The sequence below is a fragment of the Montipora capricornis genome, chromosome 1, assembly GCF_036669925.1.
Source record: "Montipora capricornis isolate CH-2021 chromosome 1, ASM3666992v2, whole genome shotgun sequence".
In the NCBI taxonomy this organism is placed as follows: domain Eukaryota; kingdom Metazoa; phylum Cnidaria; class Anthozoa; order Scleractinia; family Acroporidae; genus Montipora; species Montipora capricornis.
The window spans coordinates 14,166,790-14,187,805 of NC_090883.1; the positions used below are offsets into that span (position 1 = coordinate 14,166,790).

The 21,016-nt window shown below is 38.9% G+C and overlaps 1 protein-coding gene across 1 annotated transcript in view; it reads right to left on the reverse strand.

Annotated features, from left to right (window-relative positions):
• Nucleotides 1–2,404: 2,404 nt before the first annotated feature.
• The window catches only part of LOC138058089 (uncharacterized), a 24,747-nt gene continuing 6,135 nt past the window's right edge, over nucleotides 2,405–21,016 (reverse strand). Inside the window, exons 3-7 of the mRNA XM_068904007.1 lie at nucleotides 18,534–18,835; nucleotides 9,696–10,563; nucleotides 7,461–7,592; nucleotides 6,036–6,222; nucleotides 2,405–3,550 (exon numbers count right to left, since the gene is read on the reverse strand). Of these exons, the coding sequence (XP_068760108.1) occupies nucleotides 3,378–3,550; nucleotides 6,036–6,222; nucleotides 7,461–7,592; nucleotides 9,696–10,563; nucleotides 18,534–18,835 (1,662 nt within the window). The 3' untranslated portion in view covers nucleotides 2,405–3,377. The remainder of the gene's footprint in view (nucleotides 3,551–6,035; nucleotides 6,223–7,460; nucleotides 7,593–9,695; nucleotides 10,564–18,533; nucleotides 18,836–21,016) is intronic.

A 21,016-nucleotide genomic window follows, 5' to 3' on the forward strand; every position in this document is an offset into this window, starting at 1 on the left:
AGTGGAGTTCGAGCCACGAACCCTAACAAACTGTGTATGATTGGAAAGATACGATTGAAAAGATACGATTGAAACCATTCCAAAGCAGTTCCAGAGATGCCAAAGGAATTAAGTAATCGTGTGAGGAGGATATTGTGGTCCACTGTATCAAAAGCAGCTGAGAGATCGAGGAGTATCAAGATGACCGAGTTATGCTGATAGACGCGAATAAGAGCTGTCTCCGTGTTATAGTTAAATTGCAGGGAGATTGAAAGGTTTCACCGAGACCATTGCTGTTTAAATATTCAGTCAGCTGTAGCTGTTTAGCGACACATTTCTCGATAATTTTGGAGATAAACCGAAGATTAGATATAGGTCTGAAGTCTGAACCGGATCCAAAGATGGCTTCTTAAGCAGCAGTTTAATTATAGCTTGCTTGAATAATTCAGGCATCCGGCCAGATTCCACAGAAATATTAACAATCTTGCTAATAATTGGTAAAATAGTAGGAAGAAGATGTTTAAGTAAACAACAGGATCTAGTTCGCACGACTTAAAAGATGTTGAGCTATTAATATTCAAAAGTTCTGACGACGGCACAGCCAAGTACATGTTTAGTTGACAATCAGTAGTGCAGTCTTCAGCACCAGAATCCTTATGTGCAACTTGGTCAATGTCATGGCGAATTTTCCTGATTTTGTCTCCAGAGAAAAAGATAAAATCATTATCCAGAGAAGCTGGTGTATCATACTCAAGGCGCTGTTACACTGGGCAATTTCTCTTCTTGCAACTTGTCTCGCAATTTTGTTGCGACACAAGTTGCACGAAATATTGCCTAGTGTAACAAACTCTGCAACACACATTTCTTGCAATTTTTTTGTTGCCGCAATCGTTGCGAAAAGTAAAAGTCAGTTCTACTTTACGCAACGCGTCTCGCAACGTTGCAAGGAATTTTTGCCACGTTGCGCAGTGTAACACCTTCCCTGCAACTTGTGTAGCAACGGTTTGCGGCACCAGCCAATGAAAATGTTCCTTTAACGTGATCATCCAAACGAGACAAGTTGCAAGAAACGTTGCCCAGTGTAAGACGATTCAAGCAACATGTATCGCAACGCGCAATTTGTGTCGCGACAAAATTGCGAGACAAGTTGCAAGAGAAATTGTCTAGTGTAACATGCAGCGCCTTTAGGATACTTCGCTTCAGAACGCCGGTGAAGTAGTTTACTAAATATTGCGAAAAGCGACCTCAAGTTAGACTGATTCTCAGTGACTAAATTTGAGTAATATTGACGTCTTGATGCAGATAACAGGGTCTTGGGGGCTTTGCATTGATGACTGTAAGCTTCACGATCACACAAGGAGCGGGTAGCGCTGTCTCTTCTTCCTCTTCACCAATTTGATTTCCTCAGAGTACCATGGTGCCAGTGTAACAATGTTCTTCATTCTCGACAGCTCAGTCATCTCGACCTTGCAGTTGTAGTTATTCCTTAATAGGTGACATGGTGTTTTTCATCTCTTGGTATGGGTTCACTCAACAAGGGAACCAGTCCTTTCGGCTGAAACTCTCCCTTCATTTATGACTTAAAGAACATTTTTCATTTTATTTCCAAACAATTTTAATTCACCTCACGTGTGGTGGTTGCATTTACTTTCAGTCTCCTTAAGGGAATTCTTGAGACAACACAATTATTTTCAGAAGCTGGATTGGACTCCCAGATAACTTACAAAGGCAAAGCCTTCAGCACCTACACTGTACTAGAAATATTAAGGGCTTAAGTCAGGGTCACATTTTCTGATTTGTAAAGTAGGATGCTCAGCTATGTGGAGTTTTTCCACCAAGAAAACGTTACTCAGCGTTAAACTAAACCACTGTCACAGGAGTCCTCAGGTTGATGTTATTGTGACAAACGAAAAGGTGCATTCAATTGGCCCCATTTTGGAATAAGAATAAACTCATAAGCTACTAAATTGTCCTTTGGTCCTTTGGAAGTAACTTCAGGAAGACTGCAATCTCTTTTGCATTCCAGTTAACATCAAAATATCCTGGAGGAAAAGATTTACATCTTTGTTCAGGGATAAGGCTAATTTATTGAGGATAAACCCAGGTTTTCCACTTTATGTAACTCACTCCTGGGTCAAATGACCAATAGTTTTGCCCACTCTTTCTTATTCGTGTCGCACAAAAGGGGTAGCATTTTCAGGTGAAAATAGGAACACAGTTTCATTAGTAGGAATATTTTCCTTACAAAACAAACTTATTTCATTATTTTATTCATTATTTGCTCAGGGAAGGAATTTCTTCATTGAAAACTCTTTGCCGTAAAGTAAGGCATCAGATATTCAATGGAAAACCATTGCAACTCTTGAAAACGTTCTGGGAATATCGTGGTGTTAAAGTATGGCAAACATTGATGTCAGATACAAACTCTAATGCAATGAATTTGCTTTAATTCTCACACCATCATAGGATGGCCTTATGCATTCTATCTTCAATTATCCTTACAAGCATTGCTCCATTGAGTGATAATGATTTTGAATGAAATTATTATGACTGCTGGGTGAAGATTGTTTTTGTCACTACTGTATCCAAATGCCACCTTAACTGTTGTATGACCGGAGTCAGAGATGAGCAGCTGCAAGCAACAGCACCATTACGAGGGAGGCTGAATGTTTTTACAGTCAGTCACTCTTTTAACCTGAATTTACAGTATGACTTGGCCTGCCAAGACATCTACTTGTACTGTCCATGAATTCCTGAAAGCGAGTACTGAGATTTAAAGAAATGTTTCTGCTCTGGGGCCGGTTGGCTTGTTTATACAATGTCTGAAAGAATGCAGGCATGACATCAAAGCGATATATCTCTTGCAATGCATGTTTGGTTGCCAAGCAACATCAACACTCGTTCTTTAACACTAAAACGGTGAATGCTTGTCCCTTCAAAAACCCCTGCTCTCTTAACGCTTGGAAAATTCTGTGCGAAACTATGGCTTATTAATATACCTGATGGCTTCTTTTCCCAACACCAAAGCATGTCTTGACTTAGAAGCATCAATGTCAATTTTGTCAAGTTTCTTTTCGGAAAACAAAACAACTGATTCTGCCATCAATGGCATCTCGCATCCACTACATCTGACTGTAAAACCCACCAGAAAACTCCAACATTGCAAATCAAGAGTTGTTCTTGGAAGCAACCATTCACGAATAAAGCCACTTTCATTTTAAAGCATTCTCATTTGAAAATTTTATTCTCCATTTGATCCACCACAATTGGCAGAGAATTGTATTCCGCCAGATTTCCTGACTAGTTGAGGATGCATGATTGATACTGCAGTGGACCATCAAATGCTCAGATAATTTTATCCAAGAAGATTATCTAAAGGTGAACCATGATGCTGCTGGTCAAGACACTTCACCAGTACCTTCTTTGGAAATGGACTGAGGAATCAGAACCGAGGTTTCTCTGCTAAGAATGGAACTGGCCAGTACAAGCTGATTGGCACACCAGATTATTGTACGGGTTGCACGAGTGTGTTGTGTCAGTGTCTTGACGGCTAATATTAGGGCTCTCAGTTCTGCAAATAAAACAAAAAAAACTGTCAAACAGGTGTATGGAATTTACATTTTGTGAAAATCTAGTTGCCTTTAACATTTCATGTAGGAAGATATCCTGCATGTGGTTTTTGGTGTTTTCACTGCGTGATAAAGACTGCCACTTTACAAGGGTAACTTGTAGGAAATTAGAAATTTGGTTCCCTTCTAAGCTAATATATATATGGTTCTCTTTTTACTCTGCAGTGAAAGGTGAACAAATCATTTTCCCACTAATATACATCAATGCAAACAAGAGTCAGGATTATAGAGGCATCTTGTTTATTGGTACAGTAGGTAGATCGCAACGATACGGGCGGTGGCAGAAAAGAAAGAAAGCAACAGTACTAAATCCTTACAATTCATGTCAATGACAGAATGTTAGGGTCCAATTAAATGTATAATCAAATTAATGTTACAGCTGCAAAAATTGACATTGACAGTGTAGTGAGCAAGAGATGCCGCTGAGTGACCTTGACTTACAAATCATGCCTGTTATACTACGAATGAAGCAGCAAGCAAATGCCTCCTACATACATGTAGTAACAACCACATGCTAAGCAAAGCGTGCATTCCAACATGCAAGAAAATACCTTTTTGCTTTCCTCAACTTTCCCTCAGTTACACAAAGACAGCAGGAAAGTACAGAGGAATTATATACTTATCCCTTGCCTAACCTAATACATCTTTGTATACTATGCTGACAAATGGCAAAATGTACTGTACATATTGTAGTCTACAACAGCAACTTATGTATAAGCCGCACCCCAAACTTTCAAGCATGATTTTGGAAAAAATAAGATCCAAAAAGCACTCTTGCAAAAAAACAAAAAAGGTGGTCGTTTGTTCGCAGATGCTGTTAACAATAAACTTGACGAAATCTAATGCTGCGTATTCGAAGCGACATTAATAAGTTAACTGAAAATACCTATTAAAAGCTTCTTTTTAATCAATTTCCCTATTTCCTGTGACTGACAACAGTTGCCTTCATTGCTAAAGCCCGCAGTTGAAATGAAAAGGAAAAAAGCGGCAGGTACAAAACGCAGGTTACAGGTCACAGGTCATTGTTTAACCTATACAGAAAGTATCCTAAACATTCATAAAAGCTAATTTTAGGCCTAATTAGGACTAAAGAAAAGATTTAGGCCTAAGTTTTGCTTTTATGAATGTTTAGGATACTTTATGTATAGGTAAAACAATGACCTGTGCCCTGTGTTTTGTACCTGCCGGGAAAAAAGCGCAGGAGAACGATACAAGACGTTTGCTTGGTAACCAAGCAGTTATTTAACGAGGGAAGTGTGGGCACGGAAGCGTTCGCTTTCGTATCAGCTGTGCATGGATATCATGTTTGTCAAGACATCGATCGGAGAAAAACTTGTTGCTACACTAGCGTTTAACAGCCCCACCGACAAACACGCCGTGAAAGTAGTGAAGGGCAATGAAACGGTCGGCCATGTGCCTAGCGAGTTCTCCCGAATAGCGTAGTATTTTCTTGCACGTAGTGGAGAAATCGGTGTTGAGGTGATCGGTCGTAAACGACATGCTCAAACAAAGTGCAAATGAAACGCTTGGGTTTGGAACCTGAAGATGCAAACAAACGGCTCCTTTTGGAGCCACCACTTCTACCGAAAAAAGTGGTCAACAACAGGTTTCAATACGTTTAATCTTTAGTTACTGAAGGTTTCCAGTTTAACTTGTGACCCCTACAAGCCAGTTCACTCCCTCTGAAAGCAATGGTCTCATGTATAAGCAGCATCCACGATTTTTGGTTCAAAACTTTAGCAAAAAGGTGCAGCTTATACCCGAGTCTTTACGGTACATTGTAATCCAACAGAGGGCAATGATGATCAAAGCAAACTTAACATTCCTGTTTCTCGGCAAAAATTGCACTAAAATTGAAAATCTAAAACTACATAGGTTCAGGTACAGACGTTTTCACTTAAGTGTGGCCAGGTCACGGGGAAAACATGTTCTAACTGGCTGCAAACATGACAACCTTTGTCTGCAATCATTCGAAGTTTGAGGGGTGTTCATGCAAGTTTTCCTAGAATGGCAGCAACACTGGATATCAAAGACTTTTTCCAAGAGATTGACCCGATCTTCTGATAAAGTATGCTTCAAATACTTTCAGTCAGATACAATTTCACAGCTGTTGCCCGCTCCTGATGCTTTGCTGCGATTGTTGAAGGAAATGTCTAAATATATGACAAAGCAATTAATGTCTGGTTCCTCGGGAAACTAGTTAGTTTTGTTTTCCCTCGAGTCCTGATGTTTCCCGAGACGACCATCACGACTCTCGGGAAAACGAAACTAACTGTTTCCCTTGGGACCATACATTAAGTGCATATTAATCCCTAGAAAGCAATGTTATCTGAGCCGCATTCTTTGAATAGCATAAATGGGTTGTTTCATAAGGACTTTGATTTTAAAACTTTGTTTTCTTTGACTTTGAGGATCTCATTATTATACCTGTGGCATCTTGCTGCCTTACACCAGAGGTCAAACTGCTTCTTAAGCAGCTAACACTTTTAAGCTCTTCCTTGCGGCGGTTCTGAAGATCTCGTATTCCATTTTGCCACTGGTCAACCCCTTCGCTTATGCTTACATGCAGTGGGGAGTGCCGAATGCGCTCTATTCTTCCAACCAAGGCTTCAACCTAAAATAATGGTTTTATTTTTGTTAGTTTTTCCAGTAATTATTCCCGTCATATTTAACACTAACGAAATTTTAGTGTTTCCCATCAAAATTCAAACCCAGATCCCACATTGTTCAAGGTTCTTTACCAAAAGCATACAGAAGGTTGAGGTTTCTACATAGTTCAATGAGCTGTGAAGCCATGATAACTCTTTCTCATCCTACCTAGGTCAAAGCTTTGTTTGCCAGGAAGGATGACGAGTCATCAGCCAATATTAAATAAATAAACTCTATTAAATACTTCCCTTGGGGCTTTTCAGTATCTTAGAATTACAATAATACTTAAATGGAAGCATAAAATGAATACGTTAACCAATCCATGTATCAATAATTCTTCACGTCTGTACCTCAAAATGCTATTCTAAAATGAGTTCTTGTGAAACTTGCATATATTTAACAGTTATTCTGCAAAATCGCGCGGAATATCGCCTGATACTTGGCCGAAGAGGCCGTAGGCCGAGTTGGCTAAAATCAGGCGATATGCCGCAAGATTGAGCTGGATAATTGTTTTATTATTCAACACGCTGATGACAAAGAACAATTTTGACCGTTTATTGGACAAAAAGCTCCAAAAACTACCATTTTTATCCCACGACAAACAAAATTACGTATATCACGGAATATACGTTGAGTACGCACGACGAATATTGAGCGCGCTATGACCATATTTGGACATTGTCACAATGTGTTGAATGATAACTTATTATTATTGTTTATTATTCATTTATTACTATTATTTCGCAGGATAATTGTTAAATACAATAAAGTATAATAATAAATCCTATGTATACAATTCAAAGTCCTCCCAAAGCAAGCACTCTAATCTCTGTTTCAAGGGACTTAGTTGCTCGGTAGTGGAAGGACCACTGGCCAGATATCAACTTAAACAACGAAATGCTTAGATCAGTAATGGTTGTGCGCATTTGTGATGTGTTGGCCACACCGAGTTGGTGTAATGGTGTGTTACCTTGCTTTTTTGTTGTTGTTTGTTCGCTTCAAATTTACGTAACACACCGATCTCTTTTGGTGATCCACCTTCCCACACACTTGCCATGGGAGACAGCTGTGCTGTTCCCAACCCAGCTTACCACATTTGTATTTGGAGTTGCCACTTAAAGGGGTGCCTAAAACACCCACCAGGTACGTTAGCTATGCCATGCTGATGAGGCCAAAATCTTGTTGAAACAACTGTACGTATACCTTGGCATGTTCCCGGAAATGATCTACAATCAACTTGTCTATTCTTGATGGATTAGGAGGTGGTCTAACATTTGCAGCATTTCCAGATGACAGTCGTCGCCCTGACCAGAGGTGAGATATCTCTGCTTCAGTCTACAAAATCAAGCAAAAGAGATACCTCGATAACACGAATTACACTGCATGTAAACAAATTATAAGTTTTGTTTTGCTCTCTGTGGCTTGTAAAATTATCTAGATACATGTAACTGCAACTAGCAATAACAATACATAAACAAAAATCAACAATTACAGTACCTTTAAATCAATGGAGATGCAACAAGCGCCCATATGCGAAAGAGAGAAATGAACCATAAATTTTTCAGTTGTCTATCAGAGACAATAATTGCTTAAATTGTCCAGTTAAGTACGAGGATCATTTCTCTCTTTAGTCTATAGCACGCACTTTAAACATATGTACATTTCTTTAAAGTTCCCATTTATTCACTGGGATATCTGCAAGATCCTCCCAACATTTGCACACATTGCAAAAACCAGCATACGGCTAATTCCTGATGGCTGTAAGTTGTGCTCCAGGGTTATACACAGACCGTAGAGCAGCTGCCAGAGGCGTCATAGTAATGCTTTTGGTTTGACCTTGTTGAGCTGCATCGTTGCTGTACTTTGCGGCAACGACTAGCAGACACTTATTATTATTACTGTTATTGTTATTGCTATTAATATTAATATTAATGTTGTTATTATTATTATTATTATTGTAATGCAGAATAAACGTCTGCTCCGACTCTCTTGAGAAACCTCCACGGACATCCATAAAGATGTTGTGCTGAATAATCTTGTATACAGGGTATCTGTTGACTGTATTTTACGGTATTCTCGACATCCTTTGCATCTCTGTTTTCCAACCATGCGCAGCTCATTTCAATGACTATAACTTCCTTGGCATGGTTTTGTCAATGACTGTAATATCGAACCTGTTAGCTTTCGCCTGTGTCGTGTCTGCATGCAGGGGGTCATCCCAGTAGGCAATCGCGCACTCATTCTGGTACATCGGCTTAGGTGTGGTTCTTGAGTACTATGGTTCAACTTCAGTGACGAGGTTTAGGACTTCAAAGAATAGAATCTTGAAAGTGTTGTTATGTCTTTGTAAGTACTTTGTCTGCACCAGTGCACTGCAGCCAGCTAGGATGTGTTGCACATTCTCAAAGGGACTGTCCACATAGGCGTCCACATAGGCGACAGTTTTCCTCAGTGACTTATGACCGCCGCTGCCGTCATCATCATCATCATCATTGTATAGTTTTAGACTTCTTGAATTTTCATTTCAAAGAATGCTAATGTTTAGGTCTATGAAAATCTGTTAAGATCTTCAAATGCCCTGCAAGATTTTCAACCAGGTGAACCATGCCATTTAAAGGCAGAAGAGGAGTAATAAGACCGTCTCCCTGCATACACACTAAGTTTGCTTTGTTGTAGCTAGAACAACAAGGTTTCTGTACACTGTTAAAACAGTAGTAAACAAATCGCTGAACAGGATTTGTTGTATTACACCTACAGCCTTTTTAAGGAACAATATTGACTGCAAAAAAACGACTGATACTGAATTTACCAAGTTGAATCACCTCTCACAAACTCCTTACGTCTGTTACTTGCATGTTAAGTGCGACTAAAAACACATGCGTGAAGGCAATAGCAGACAATCATAATGCTGCTATTGTCCCAAGGAGCATTTGAACCTTACCAACTTCAACTTTTGTGATGTATCAGTTACATTGATTGACCTCTCATAAAATCAAGGCGTCCCCACTCGCCAAGTAAAATCGTCTTGCATTAACCAGTGTAAAATCTGTTAAGTCTCTCTCTCAGGAGGGGAAGGGTAAAGTGGACATACCTAGATGTTCTTAACCTATTCACACCCAAGGCGTCCCCAATTGTCAAGTAAAATCGTCTGGCATTAGCCACAGTAAAATCTATGTTAGTCTCACTCTCAGTTGGGAAAGGGTTAAATGCTCAAGCACAGTACACACCTTGCCAGATCAAAGCTCTGGGACATATTTCCATTTCCCCATTACCTTGCCCACCCACCTGCCCAAGAATTGAGATTCTGTCTGCCAAATGTTTGTGCCCAGGTTTCTTTCAAGTCAAGTTTAGGTTGTGTTCTCCTAACATCAAAAGCAATTACCGGTAAACATTATTACTTGTATTGTTTAAACCACAGAAAGTTCTTGTAACTGGTACCTTCTTTCTTTCTTTCTCCAAACATCTCAGCTGTTCAAAACATTCCTCAATCCTATAATGAAGTTCACTACCTAATGGACTCTTTGTTCGATGCAAAATGGTATGACCATTATACCCATTCTCTTTGACAATATGTTGGGCATTTCGTGCCAAAATGTTTGGCGACAAGTGGTCTCGGCTAGGAGCAGGTTTTTGCCAGGTACCTCCATTGATTTCGTGGCATGCATCAATGTACTGTGGAGCTGAATGGCTTTGTACTTGCCCTGATGAAGGGGAAGATGGTGACATGCTAGATGAACTGCAGTAGTAATTGCTGCTCGTCAATGTCAGGGACTGTGGACGTGCTTTGGGAGATGAAAGAAACTGTGCATGACCAGGAACTGAGCTTGGAGAAGACTGAGAAGGACGAGATGAGCCATTGCTTGAATAGTAACCAGATTCAGAGGAACTCCGCCCAGCAAATTTATCTTTGATGGGAATGAACAGAGATGTGGGTGATCCATTTTGCGATTCAAGCTGTTGTCCAGTGGGAGATGGATATGGAGACAGCTCATCATTGAAACCATTTACTATAGGTGATGCACTGCCTGATGAATTGGTCAGAGAACTTGTAGGTACCAAGGGAGTTGAAGGGAAAGGAGGTGTAGTGCCCAATGAAGAATTTGTCAGACTTGATGGAGGAGAAGGGTCAAGTGGTGATAGTGGGGGTGTGGCATTGGAATTTATTTCAGCTGACCAGATGGTTTGTCCTGGAAAAGAACCAAAGCTTCCTGTTGTGCCATTTACGCCATTGGATGAAGAGGCAGGGACTGGAACATAGCCATTTCGTGGACCAGAGATGGGCCAGGAGTGTGATGTGCCATCAAAACTGAAAATATGAAGCATACAAGATCTTTTCAGATTAATTTAAATTCAAATACATGTACAATTTAATGTGTATGTCGTAGTTCAATTTTATCCCCTGGTTTAATTTATTTTAAACCAGTCCAATTTTGTTTTCAAACCAGTTTAATTTTTTTATAACACCACCCATTTCAACATAGTTGGACATCTTTCTGTTACTTATAAGTCCCGGTAGTACTCTTTATGGAGTATGTATAAAATAAACTAGAGAGATCATTTTCAGATTATTATCACGGTGGATTGTTGTCTCTGGTGCTATCAAAGACCAACAAATTTTAGAAATTAGAGTCAAATGTTTAGCTTACTGATTTGGGTTAAGCACTTATTTTGAAGGGTTACCTTTCATTTTAGGAATTACGGTTAAGGCTTCAATTTAGTGATTAGGGTTATGTACTATCTTATTTGAAACAGCCTTCCAGAACGTGTATGACAACTGAGACCACATACTCCAGGATCAGTTTAGTTTATCTGTCATGCAATTCCAGACTTTTCTGGAATTATCGTACAGTTGGTAACATTCCAGAAATTTCTTTGATGTGACTCAGCAGTTTCCACACCTAGTTCACCTTGTAATAGACTATAAATAGCAACAGAACATTCTAGATGCTTAGAATAAACGTATAAAAGCAGGCTTGTAAGTAATAGAAAAAGCTCTTTTGCCCGAGGGCTTACCCTCGTGGCCAGATGTGATTGAACTTATGCTATGGATGTGATACTGTGATACTGTGATGAAGCTTTAATCAACTGTGATAACTACGGTGGAGCGATAACCTTTGACCTTGCTATACTCGGAGAGAACAAAGAAAGGAAAAAGACAAAGAGTTCAGAGTTCATTATGAAGTCTTCCATTAGAGTTTGTCTACAAATAAATCCAGTGAGTGGAAAGAATCCAGTGAATCAAGAAATTCAAAAATTGTTGTCTACAGCCGGTGGAACTTGGAGTTCAAAGTTGATCAAGATCAATACCTGTAATGGCCATGAAAGAGAGTAAGCCTGCTTTGCTTTACGAACTGCTTAGCTTAATCTTTAACCTTTAGTAATTGTAACAGTGTAAAAGTAATTAAATAATAGTGAAAAAGTGGTAACTGCTCATTGTCACACTTTTGTTGCGTGCCTTATATCGTACTCCGGAGTTCTTTTTTGCTCATGCCTTGTTCGTGGACATCTCTTGGTTATTCCAGCACGTAACATTATCTCCCAGCTAACTTTGCAATTGAAAAAATGGCAGCGGCTGGGAAATTTGAAATGCTTCGAAGTCAGAATATGAGGGCACAGCGCTTAAGAATGCATTCCATCACCACATTTAAAGTGCCCCTGTGATAAGAAAACACTTCCCTTTTTCCTTCAGATTTTGAAAGTGTGTTTGCTTAACACCTGACTGGCCAGTACTCAAAACTGACCGACTGAACCTCAGAGGGTTGGATCCAGGAAAAAGTGATGTCAAAGGCTCACTAGCCTAAAATTTCAGCATGCGACTGCAGCTTAGTATAAATTATTGACAATATTGACAAATGTAGGTCACACAGGCCTCGGAAGAAATTGCTGGAAGCAACAACACCTACACCTACACTTCAAAAAGTGTGATACATTGCGATATCAATGCAGACGGCCAAAACTCAAGCTTCAATAAGTGGCATAAAAGTAGTTTGGACGCTTATGCAAGAATGGGCCTGAAAAGGTATAAACTAAGCATAAATTTGAAAGTACCACTAAAAGCTTTAAAAAAAGATGTCTCCCTCTCCCCAATTGAGGACATGAATCCCTTTTCAAGCTACATGTATGAAGGCACACAGTTAATTCAGTTGGTAGAGCATTGCACTGGCATCGCAGAGGTCATGGATTCAAACCCTATTAAAGCTACTTGACTTTTTCAGGTGTACACAAAAGCGACAATTGCTTAAATTGTCCAGCTAAGTGCGAGAATCACTCTGTTATCTGATTCGTTTAAAGTCCACCGTGATCAAAAAATGTCTTCCTTTTTTCCTTCTGATTTTGAAAGTGTGTTTGCTAAAAACCTGACTTGCAAAATTTTGAGCTTTAGTTTTTATTCATAGGCCGTTTACTTTGACTGTAAGTTTTAGATTTCAAGGTCTGCCATTACTCACGTTTGAAACTGACCAATTGGGCTTCAGAGGATTCGATCCAGGGAAAAGTGATGGCAAGGCTCCCTAACTTTGGATTTCAGCGTGTGAATGCAGCTTATTATAAATTAAATGCAAAACACAAGTTTGAAAGTCTAAAAGCCCAAAACTCCTTGCTGCATATTAATTCTGTGGAGTACACACCCATTGCATTCTTATACTAGTGAGTCTTTGGGGTCATTTTATCCTTGCCCCAGCTCTCTCAAGATCTTAAAGTTAGTAATGGCCGTTGGACCATTACAATAGGAAAAATTCTAGTTAAAAGAAACAGGTGTCTTTTTTAATTCAAGGCTTAAAACTTTGATCGCTTAGTGTTTAGTTAACATAGTTTTAGAATCCAAAGAAAAATAAGAATTGATTTTTTGGTCACAGGGGCACTTCAGGTGGCTCAAACCAGTTTCAACAATTTCAAGAGACCTTGTTAATGGAAGGATTGACACTGCAACACTTTATCACATAACACCAATGTTATGATACCAAGTGAAACATCAATTATTGCTGAACAAGATACAGTCATTTTTGTGACGTAAAAGGTTACCATGGCAACAGGAAATCCTTGCAAAAACACCCTATATTTTAGCTTTAGTTGCTCATATCTGAAACACGAGCTGGGTAACCCCAATTTTTTATTACACAAAGGTGATTAGAAGGCCAAGATGAAACTCTCTGCAAAGTTTAAAAAACTTCTGTGGAGAAGATTTAGAGCTACCTTAAATTTTCAAATATTTAAGGTGGCTCAAAATCCACCGCAGAGAATTTTTTTAAACTTTGCAGAAAGTTTCATTCTCTCTGGCATGTGGATTACATTTCAGAAATAAAAAATGGGGGTCACCAAGTTGGGTTTGAGATACAGTACGAGCAGCCAAAGCCAAACTATGAGGTGTTTTCGCAGGGCTTTCCTGCTGCCATGGTAACTTTTTACGTCACAAAAATGACCAAATCTTTTTCAGCAATAATTAATGTTTGATATGGTACCATAATATTGCTGGTAAGTGATAAAGTGTTGTAGTGTCAGTCATTCTAAGGGAACTGGTCAAAACTATTATGCTCGAACAGGACCACCTATCTTCAAACTTATCACATGAACAAGAAAAGTGAGGTTTGAATCTCAATGTAATCTTTTACTGCTGGATAGAGGGGTGGCTATGCAATACAGACACCATCTTTTGACGTTAAGCAAGGGGGGTGCAGGCAGACACCACCATCTTTTTTGTGGTTTAGTGGGTCCTGTGCGAGTGTAGTAGTTTTGACCACTTCCCTAACAAGAAGGTTTCTTTCAAGTGAAACTGGCTTGAGCCAACTTAATGGGGACATAGTTTTTCAGTGAGTGATTACCGTATTTACCCGTGTATAAGTCGATCCCGTGTATAAGTCGACCCCCCATTTTTGATGGCAAAAAAAGCAATTTCTTAATTTCTTTGTTAAATGTTACTGGGACAATAATCTTGTATTCTTCGATTCTGGAAACGTGGATACACAAAAAATTAGGGCCTCAAGCACTTATAAATAGTTTGGTGGTTCAGCAGTTGTTGTATATGTGGGCATTTTGTCCTTGAATTTCGAAAAAGTTCTCAGAAAATCGACCATGAAAACCTCAAACTAACCTGTTTCGTTGTTCAACGATAAAGGGCTTTAGAGGATAAGCACAACATCACAGAGGCAGGAGTCAATCTTTGAAAATAACTTGCGAATGATGCGAAAATGTGCAAGGTTTAATTGGTCCTTGACTTATAATTTCTCACATGACAAACAAAACAAAAGTCATAAACCAAACAATACGAAGTTTGCAAATGCATTTAAATCAGCCAGGTTTGTATAAAGAATAAAAAAACAACCATTACCAACCAGCATTTTCACACAACACGAGTCACAATAGCTTGCACGCAAACACGAGGTATTGCGCCAGGTTACTAAGCCGTTGAACGATAGCGTTCATTTGAAGAAACAGAAATGCCTTTTAGAGCTTTCCGCCCTTGGAAAACGAAAATTTCCAGTGTCTATTTCATATTTGTGCTTGTGAGTATCTTCAACATTTAGATTTGGACAAATCCTATTTCATTTCAACTGGAATTGCTTACATTCATTTTGAAGTCTTTTGTCGGCTTTTGTCCACAGCGTTTGTTATGCCCAAGACAACAATCATTATTATGTTAATTTTGAATAAATTACTTAGCTGGAACTTGGCTCAAAATCTTTGACCCGTGTATAAGTCATGGGCGATTTTTGGAGCTTCTTTTCAGGCGATAAAAGGTCGACTTATACACCGGTAAACACGGTAACCCATTGACTCCCAGGGGTTCCCCATTGATGAGTAAACTCGTCTGGCGTTAGACAGAGTAAAATACTACGTCTGGCCGGTTTCGGCCGTCAAAGGGTTAAGGTGGCTCGAAATAGTTCCTCCTTTTTTTCAAACAAAGAAACATAATCTGTCCTTAGATACAGTTGGGGTAATCAGATCAAGACGAAATTTGGCCAGGGTATAATTTAAGTACCCATCATAGCAAAAAATGAAAAAAAACCACCGTCTGGAAGCAGAGATATAAACGAGTAAAGTTGAAAAAAAAATAATAAGGAAAAATGACGTGGTTACAAGATCAGCATTTACGCATGCATCACCCACTCCTTTGAGTGTACGCGAGTGGAGCTACAGGCCAACACAAACGGATTTAAGTGACCCTTACACATGAGTGAAGTTGTCTCTCTGGCCTTTCTGTGCCTTTCTACTACTACACAATCTGGGCAAGCACGTACACTGTTCGTGTAAAATTTTCGTAGTTTTTGTGAAAAGGAGAATGATGTCTATTTATAAATTCCATGTAAAAAATTATTAGGAATGAGAAGAAAGGTGAATGAAATTAGCGGTATTTGTTTATTCTGGTGATCCCATTTTGAATCATGAGCTGACGCAAGCAGCTTTTAGAAAGGTGTGTGGCTTAAAACCCTTTCGAGCCTCCTTAAGACTCTAAACCAGTTAAACAATGAGTGGAAATAGAATGCTGGCATTTCCCGGAATTCGGGAAAAATTTGTGAGGATTGTTTCGTTTCCAGGCCCTTTCTCACGATTTTAGCGCGGTTTACAGGATGGAATGCAGGGTAAAGTGCCATTCTCATCCGGTTGGTTTTTAACAAATACCTTTATGCCACAATCATGCCATCTGGATTTTTTTGGCTAAATGGTAACAAAATATTGTCATCTTGCTTATTTTATACAATTATGGCTTGTTTAAGATGGTATTCGATTCTTTGTGAGTGGTTGTAGATATTTTTGAGGTGGTTGTAGGTGGTTGTAGATGGTTGTAGATTTTTATGAGGTGGTTGTAGGTGGTTTTACATGTAGGTCGTTCTATGTTTTAGTGACTACGTAATTAAATTACTGCTATGTTGACGATCATTGCTATGTTGACGCAACATGACAAGAATGTGTACGAAGAACTTTCCACCGTTTGGAAATGATATGTGGACACTGATGGTTGAGCGGAGGGGAGATGACTGTTTCAACAGAATTCTACCCGGGACGTTCCAGAGATATAGGATTAAAGTACAAAATGAGTGGCCTTACAGTTTCACACATATGGAAGACGTTTTGTCCCGCCTTCGACGTTCCACAACGACCGATAATTTTCGCAGAGAGTTTGTCTTCAAATTTACGTCAGCCAAAACGACAACAAGGTATAAAAACTCAACTTATCATTGGAGTGAGACTTCGATATCGATTCCAGTGAACAATTTGTCGATACTATACTGGTATTTATAAACCATACAATTCTTCCTCAGAAGTGTATGACATTTTTATTTTCTTCTTGGCCAAGCGCGCAAGTCTTTACTCTTACCGAAGGTCTGCTTTTAATTTGCTCCAGCTTTTTCGGTTGACCCTTTTCGGTTGACCCTTAAATCAGCCAGGTTTGTATACAGAATAAAAAACAATCATTACCAACTAGCATTTTCAGGCAACGCGAGTGACGATGCTTGCACGCAAACATGAGGTATTGTGCCAGGTTACTAAGCAGCTGAATAGTGTTTTCTTTGAAGAAACAGAAATGCCTCTTTGAACTTTCTACCTTCGGTAACCGAAAATTTCCAGTGTCTATTTCATATAATTTGTGCTAGTGAGTATCTCCAACATTTAGAGTTGGACAAATCCTTTTTTCATTTCAACTGGAATTGCTTTCATTCGTTTTGAAGTCTTTTGGTGCCAGATGAAAAGCCAACCTTTTCCACTGCATTTGTTATGCCCAAGACAACATTACTATTCTAATTTTGAATAAATTATTTAGCTGGAACTTGGCTCTAAATCTTTGACTCGTGAATAAGTTGAGGCTGATTTTTGGGGGCGTTACTAAATACAGGAACGGAACAGAACAGAATATACTGGAATAAACCAGAATATGCCGGAATGAGGCGGAATGACACCGGAAGGAAACGGAATGAACAAGAATGGTACCGGAATGTACCGAAACGAGATGGAATGACACAAATAAAGCGGAATAAACCGGAATATGCCGGAACAAGGCGGAATGACTCTGGAATCAAAACCGAATGACACCGGAATGAGACGGAATAAACAAGAATGGTACCGGAATATACCGGAACGAGGCGGAATGACAACAGAATAAGGCAGAATAAACCAGAAGGACAGCAGAATCAAGCTGATTGGCGTGGACCGGAATGACAAGGAACAAAAAGTAATTTTTATCAATCTACACTGTGGAAGAATAATTGTTGCAGAAGAGAGAGACTGACTGAAAAAAAATACATTAAAGGGGAAGTAACAAGTCTTGGAACGAGTCACAATAATTATGTTCTCACAATTCTTCATGTAAATATATTATCAAAGATCAATCTTTTTTCTGTGCTTCTGACTTCTTTCTTCAAACAAGGAAAAACTGCGTTTAGGTTCGATAGCATTATTGCCAACAATCGGGAAGAGAAAAAGAGTCTTCCGTCCATTCGCGCGAATCTATTTCCGTATATCTCCATCACGTGTGGGTCGTGGGAAGCAGGCAAGCAGCAACGGTAATTAGTTCGTGGTTCGCTGAACTTGATTGTGATTGGTCAATAGACAACTGACCAGTCAGAATGAAGTAAAAATGTTCATGGGTTTTCTGACTCGCACAGTGAAAGCTGCCTCCGAGATCCATAGACAAAAACAATTAGAATAACATTCTGTTTTTCTTGCTACTGCATTTGTTCACGAAAAAAATGTTACTTCCACAACAAAATAATTATTCATTCAGCGACAGATATACCTGTCAAATTTTTCTCGTAATCGTAGTGTTCCAAAGGTTACAAAAGGTAAAAACACATGCCATTCCCTTTATTTGTGTCATTCCGCCTCATTCCGGTGTCATTCCGGCTCGTTTCGGTATATTCCGGTATCATTCTTGTTCATTCCCTTTCATTCCAGTGTCATTCCGGTGTCATTCCGGTGTCATTCCGCCTGATTCCGGCATATTCCGGTTTATTCCGGTATATTCCATTCCATTCCGTTCCTGCCGGATAACGCCGGATTTTTGGAGCTTCTTTTGAGGCCATAAAAGGTCGCTTTATACACAGTCAGGTACATGTAAATATGGTAATACACACTGTAGTGCCTAACATGTAGAACTCAAATACAATGAACACAACACAACAGAGCTCACAAAGCACAACCAGCAACCATAGGCACTGCTGACCATCTGAATTCAATGAATGTTTCACATACATTTAACCATTACTGAATAGTCCCTATTTATTGCATTTGTATATACATGTATCATGTCAAGTGAATGAATCCTGACCAAAAAATAGCACTTACCCATTGGGTAGGACTAATGCATGAGGTGGGAAAGGTTCAACACCAGAAGCTGATTCTTCAATGCCATTAAAGTTGGAGATACTTTCATCTTCAAGAACTTTAGAGACGAGATGAAATGCTATGTGATTGTTTGACTGTGGAGTTGTTGGGGTTCTTGGTTCATCTTGGGTTATGCCATTATTGAGTACAAATTCAGTACATGAACCATTTATAAAGGTTTGTGAAGCTGGATGGGGAATGAACTGTCCTCCTGTAAGCCATGGCGTCTTAATATTCACAGCTTTTCTCCCTGCCGCAAACACCTATGGGTCATTACACAAGATGATTTTTAAAAAGCAAAACAGCAATATTGACGTCAACAATTAAATGACACCTGGAACATATGCATGCTAAATGTCATCTGGAACCGAATTGAGAGGTTTGGGGGTAAGAAGATGTCAGGTTACAGGTTCAAACCCAAGTAGTAAATTAGCAATGTTAAAAAGCAGGTAATAAAGAAATAAATATGAAAAGTCACTGATAATAAATTAATCAAGGTCATAATAAATTGCAAAAATTACAATCACTAGACTAAAATGGCCATAAAATTTCTACCAGTAATCAATTCAAGTAAATAGTTCTTTATCTTTGAAAAGTCAGGACTTATATTTCAAAAATCGTGATCACTAGTGAAAAGAAAAAAAAACTATTGCTTTGTTAAGAAAAGGCAGCTTTCATTACATTTCTTTTTCCTCCCTACAAATTCATGAAACCAAGGAAATGAAAGGGTGTGGATTTAGGGACTAATTTGTTAGTTCATACATACCATCCATAAATCTCATCTCACCGAATGACCATAAATTTCTACCAGTAATCAACAAGTAAAATAATTATTTATCTTTAAGTTACTCACTCGCGTTGCCTATCACTTTTCAGCAACTAGTATACACTGACCAACAATTAATAACTGAAAACATATTAAATAATTTATTGACAAGATCCGAAAACTTTTTACAGTAGCTTCTCTGATACCAGTGCTCCAAATTCAAAAAAAAATTCAAGGTTGTCCCTGTTTCAAAAGCTGGCCAACCAAACCCGTAAATTTGGTTGCCCTGATAAATGCTTGGTTGCCCACTGGGAAAACCCCAATGATTAAGTGCACGCCATGTTGAGCAATAGTATAGCGCTGGAGCTTGAGTATTTCATGGTTCCAAGTGTGTACCTGCAGTTTTTTGTGGTAGTCGGGGTTTCAGTTTGAGCATTTTCAAAATGGAGTCTTCGATCTCCATTGCAGGCTAAATGTGAATTTTCCTATCAGACAATTTTTGTGTAAAAGCCACACATATTCAAAACACAGGAAACTGCTCAAATGCAGAAAATTCATTATTGTTAACTTCACACTACTATCAGACATTGAAAACAGAAAACAGTGGGGTGCTGCTTATGTAATACATTTTCTGTTTTTGGGTGGATTGTCTGTTGTTGTTCTTCAGGCAACCAACCTTTTCATTTTACCAAAAACTAGTTGCCCGGTAAACTTGCTGTTCGTCTCAGACGACCGGACGACCGCAAATTTCAAGCAGTGTGTATAAGATGCAACTAACTGATAATAATTTTTGTTATGGCTTTAAGATTCTGGAAAAAAATTACCGTACTCAAGACAAGTATACTGAAGTCATGTGCATAAGTCTGAAACCTAAGAAGATTAACCAATTGAAAACAAGTTGGTTCCAATAAGACCAGCTGCTGTAGAGTCTATCAATTATGAATCATTATTATTATTCCACATAGTCAGCGTTCTCCTTATCAGGCAATACCCGACAAAATTTACCGCTTGTAAGAGCACTTATTACCGCCTGCAAACGCTCAGAAGTCGCTTATCCTTTGCAGAACGTCCAACATTAACCAATTGCTTTACCAGTTTGAGAAGGTGCCATACCTGTTGCACTGAAAACTAGGGAGAAACCTGTATGGTTCTACATGAAACTTACTGACAACCAAAATTCAATGGCTTCTAAACCTACCTGTACACTGTTAAAGATGTAAACCTTCTTGATTGCTATGCCATAAAATAATCATGTTTTGAACAGTGTTTTCTTTCATTAAAAAGTCGACCTTGATATTCTTTCCCACATCTTTCACATTAAGTGCACGCTCAGGCATTTTAATTTTTGCATTACACCTGTATTTTAATCTTTCTCCAATAGTCAATGAACTTAACTTTTGAAATGTCTCTTTAACTTAGCATGATGTGCTCTCAACAGCAAAAATTCATGGAGATTTCAAGCAGTTTCCCACCAAAATCCTTTTTTCAAGAGCTTTTCAAGTGCCCGTGAAATCCAAAATTACATTCCAGGGCTTTTCAAGGACTTCAAGGAGTAGCACGCACCCTGATAATAATAATAGCTTTTAAAAAAAGTAAAAAAGTAGAAGACTGGGTAAGCCAGCTGGTAAAGCCTGCCATGCAGCTCAAGAAATAAATGGACCTATCACATTTACTTGTG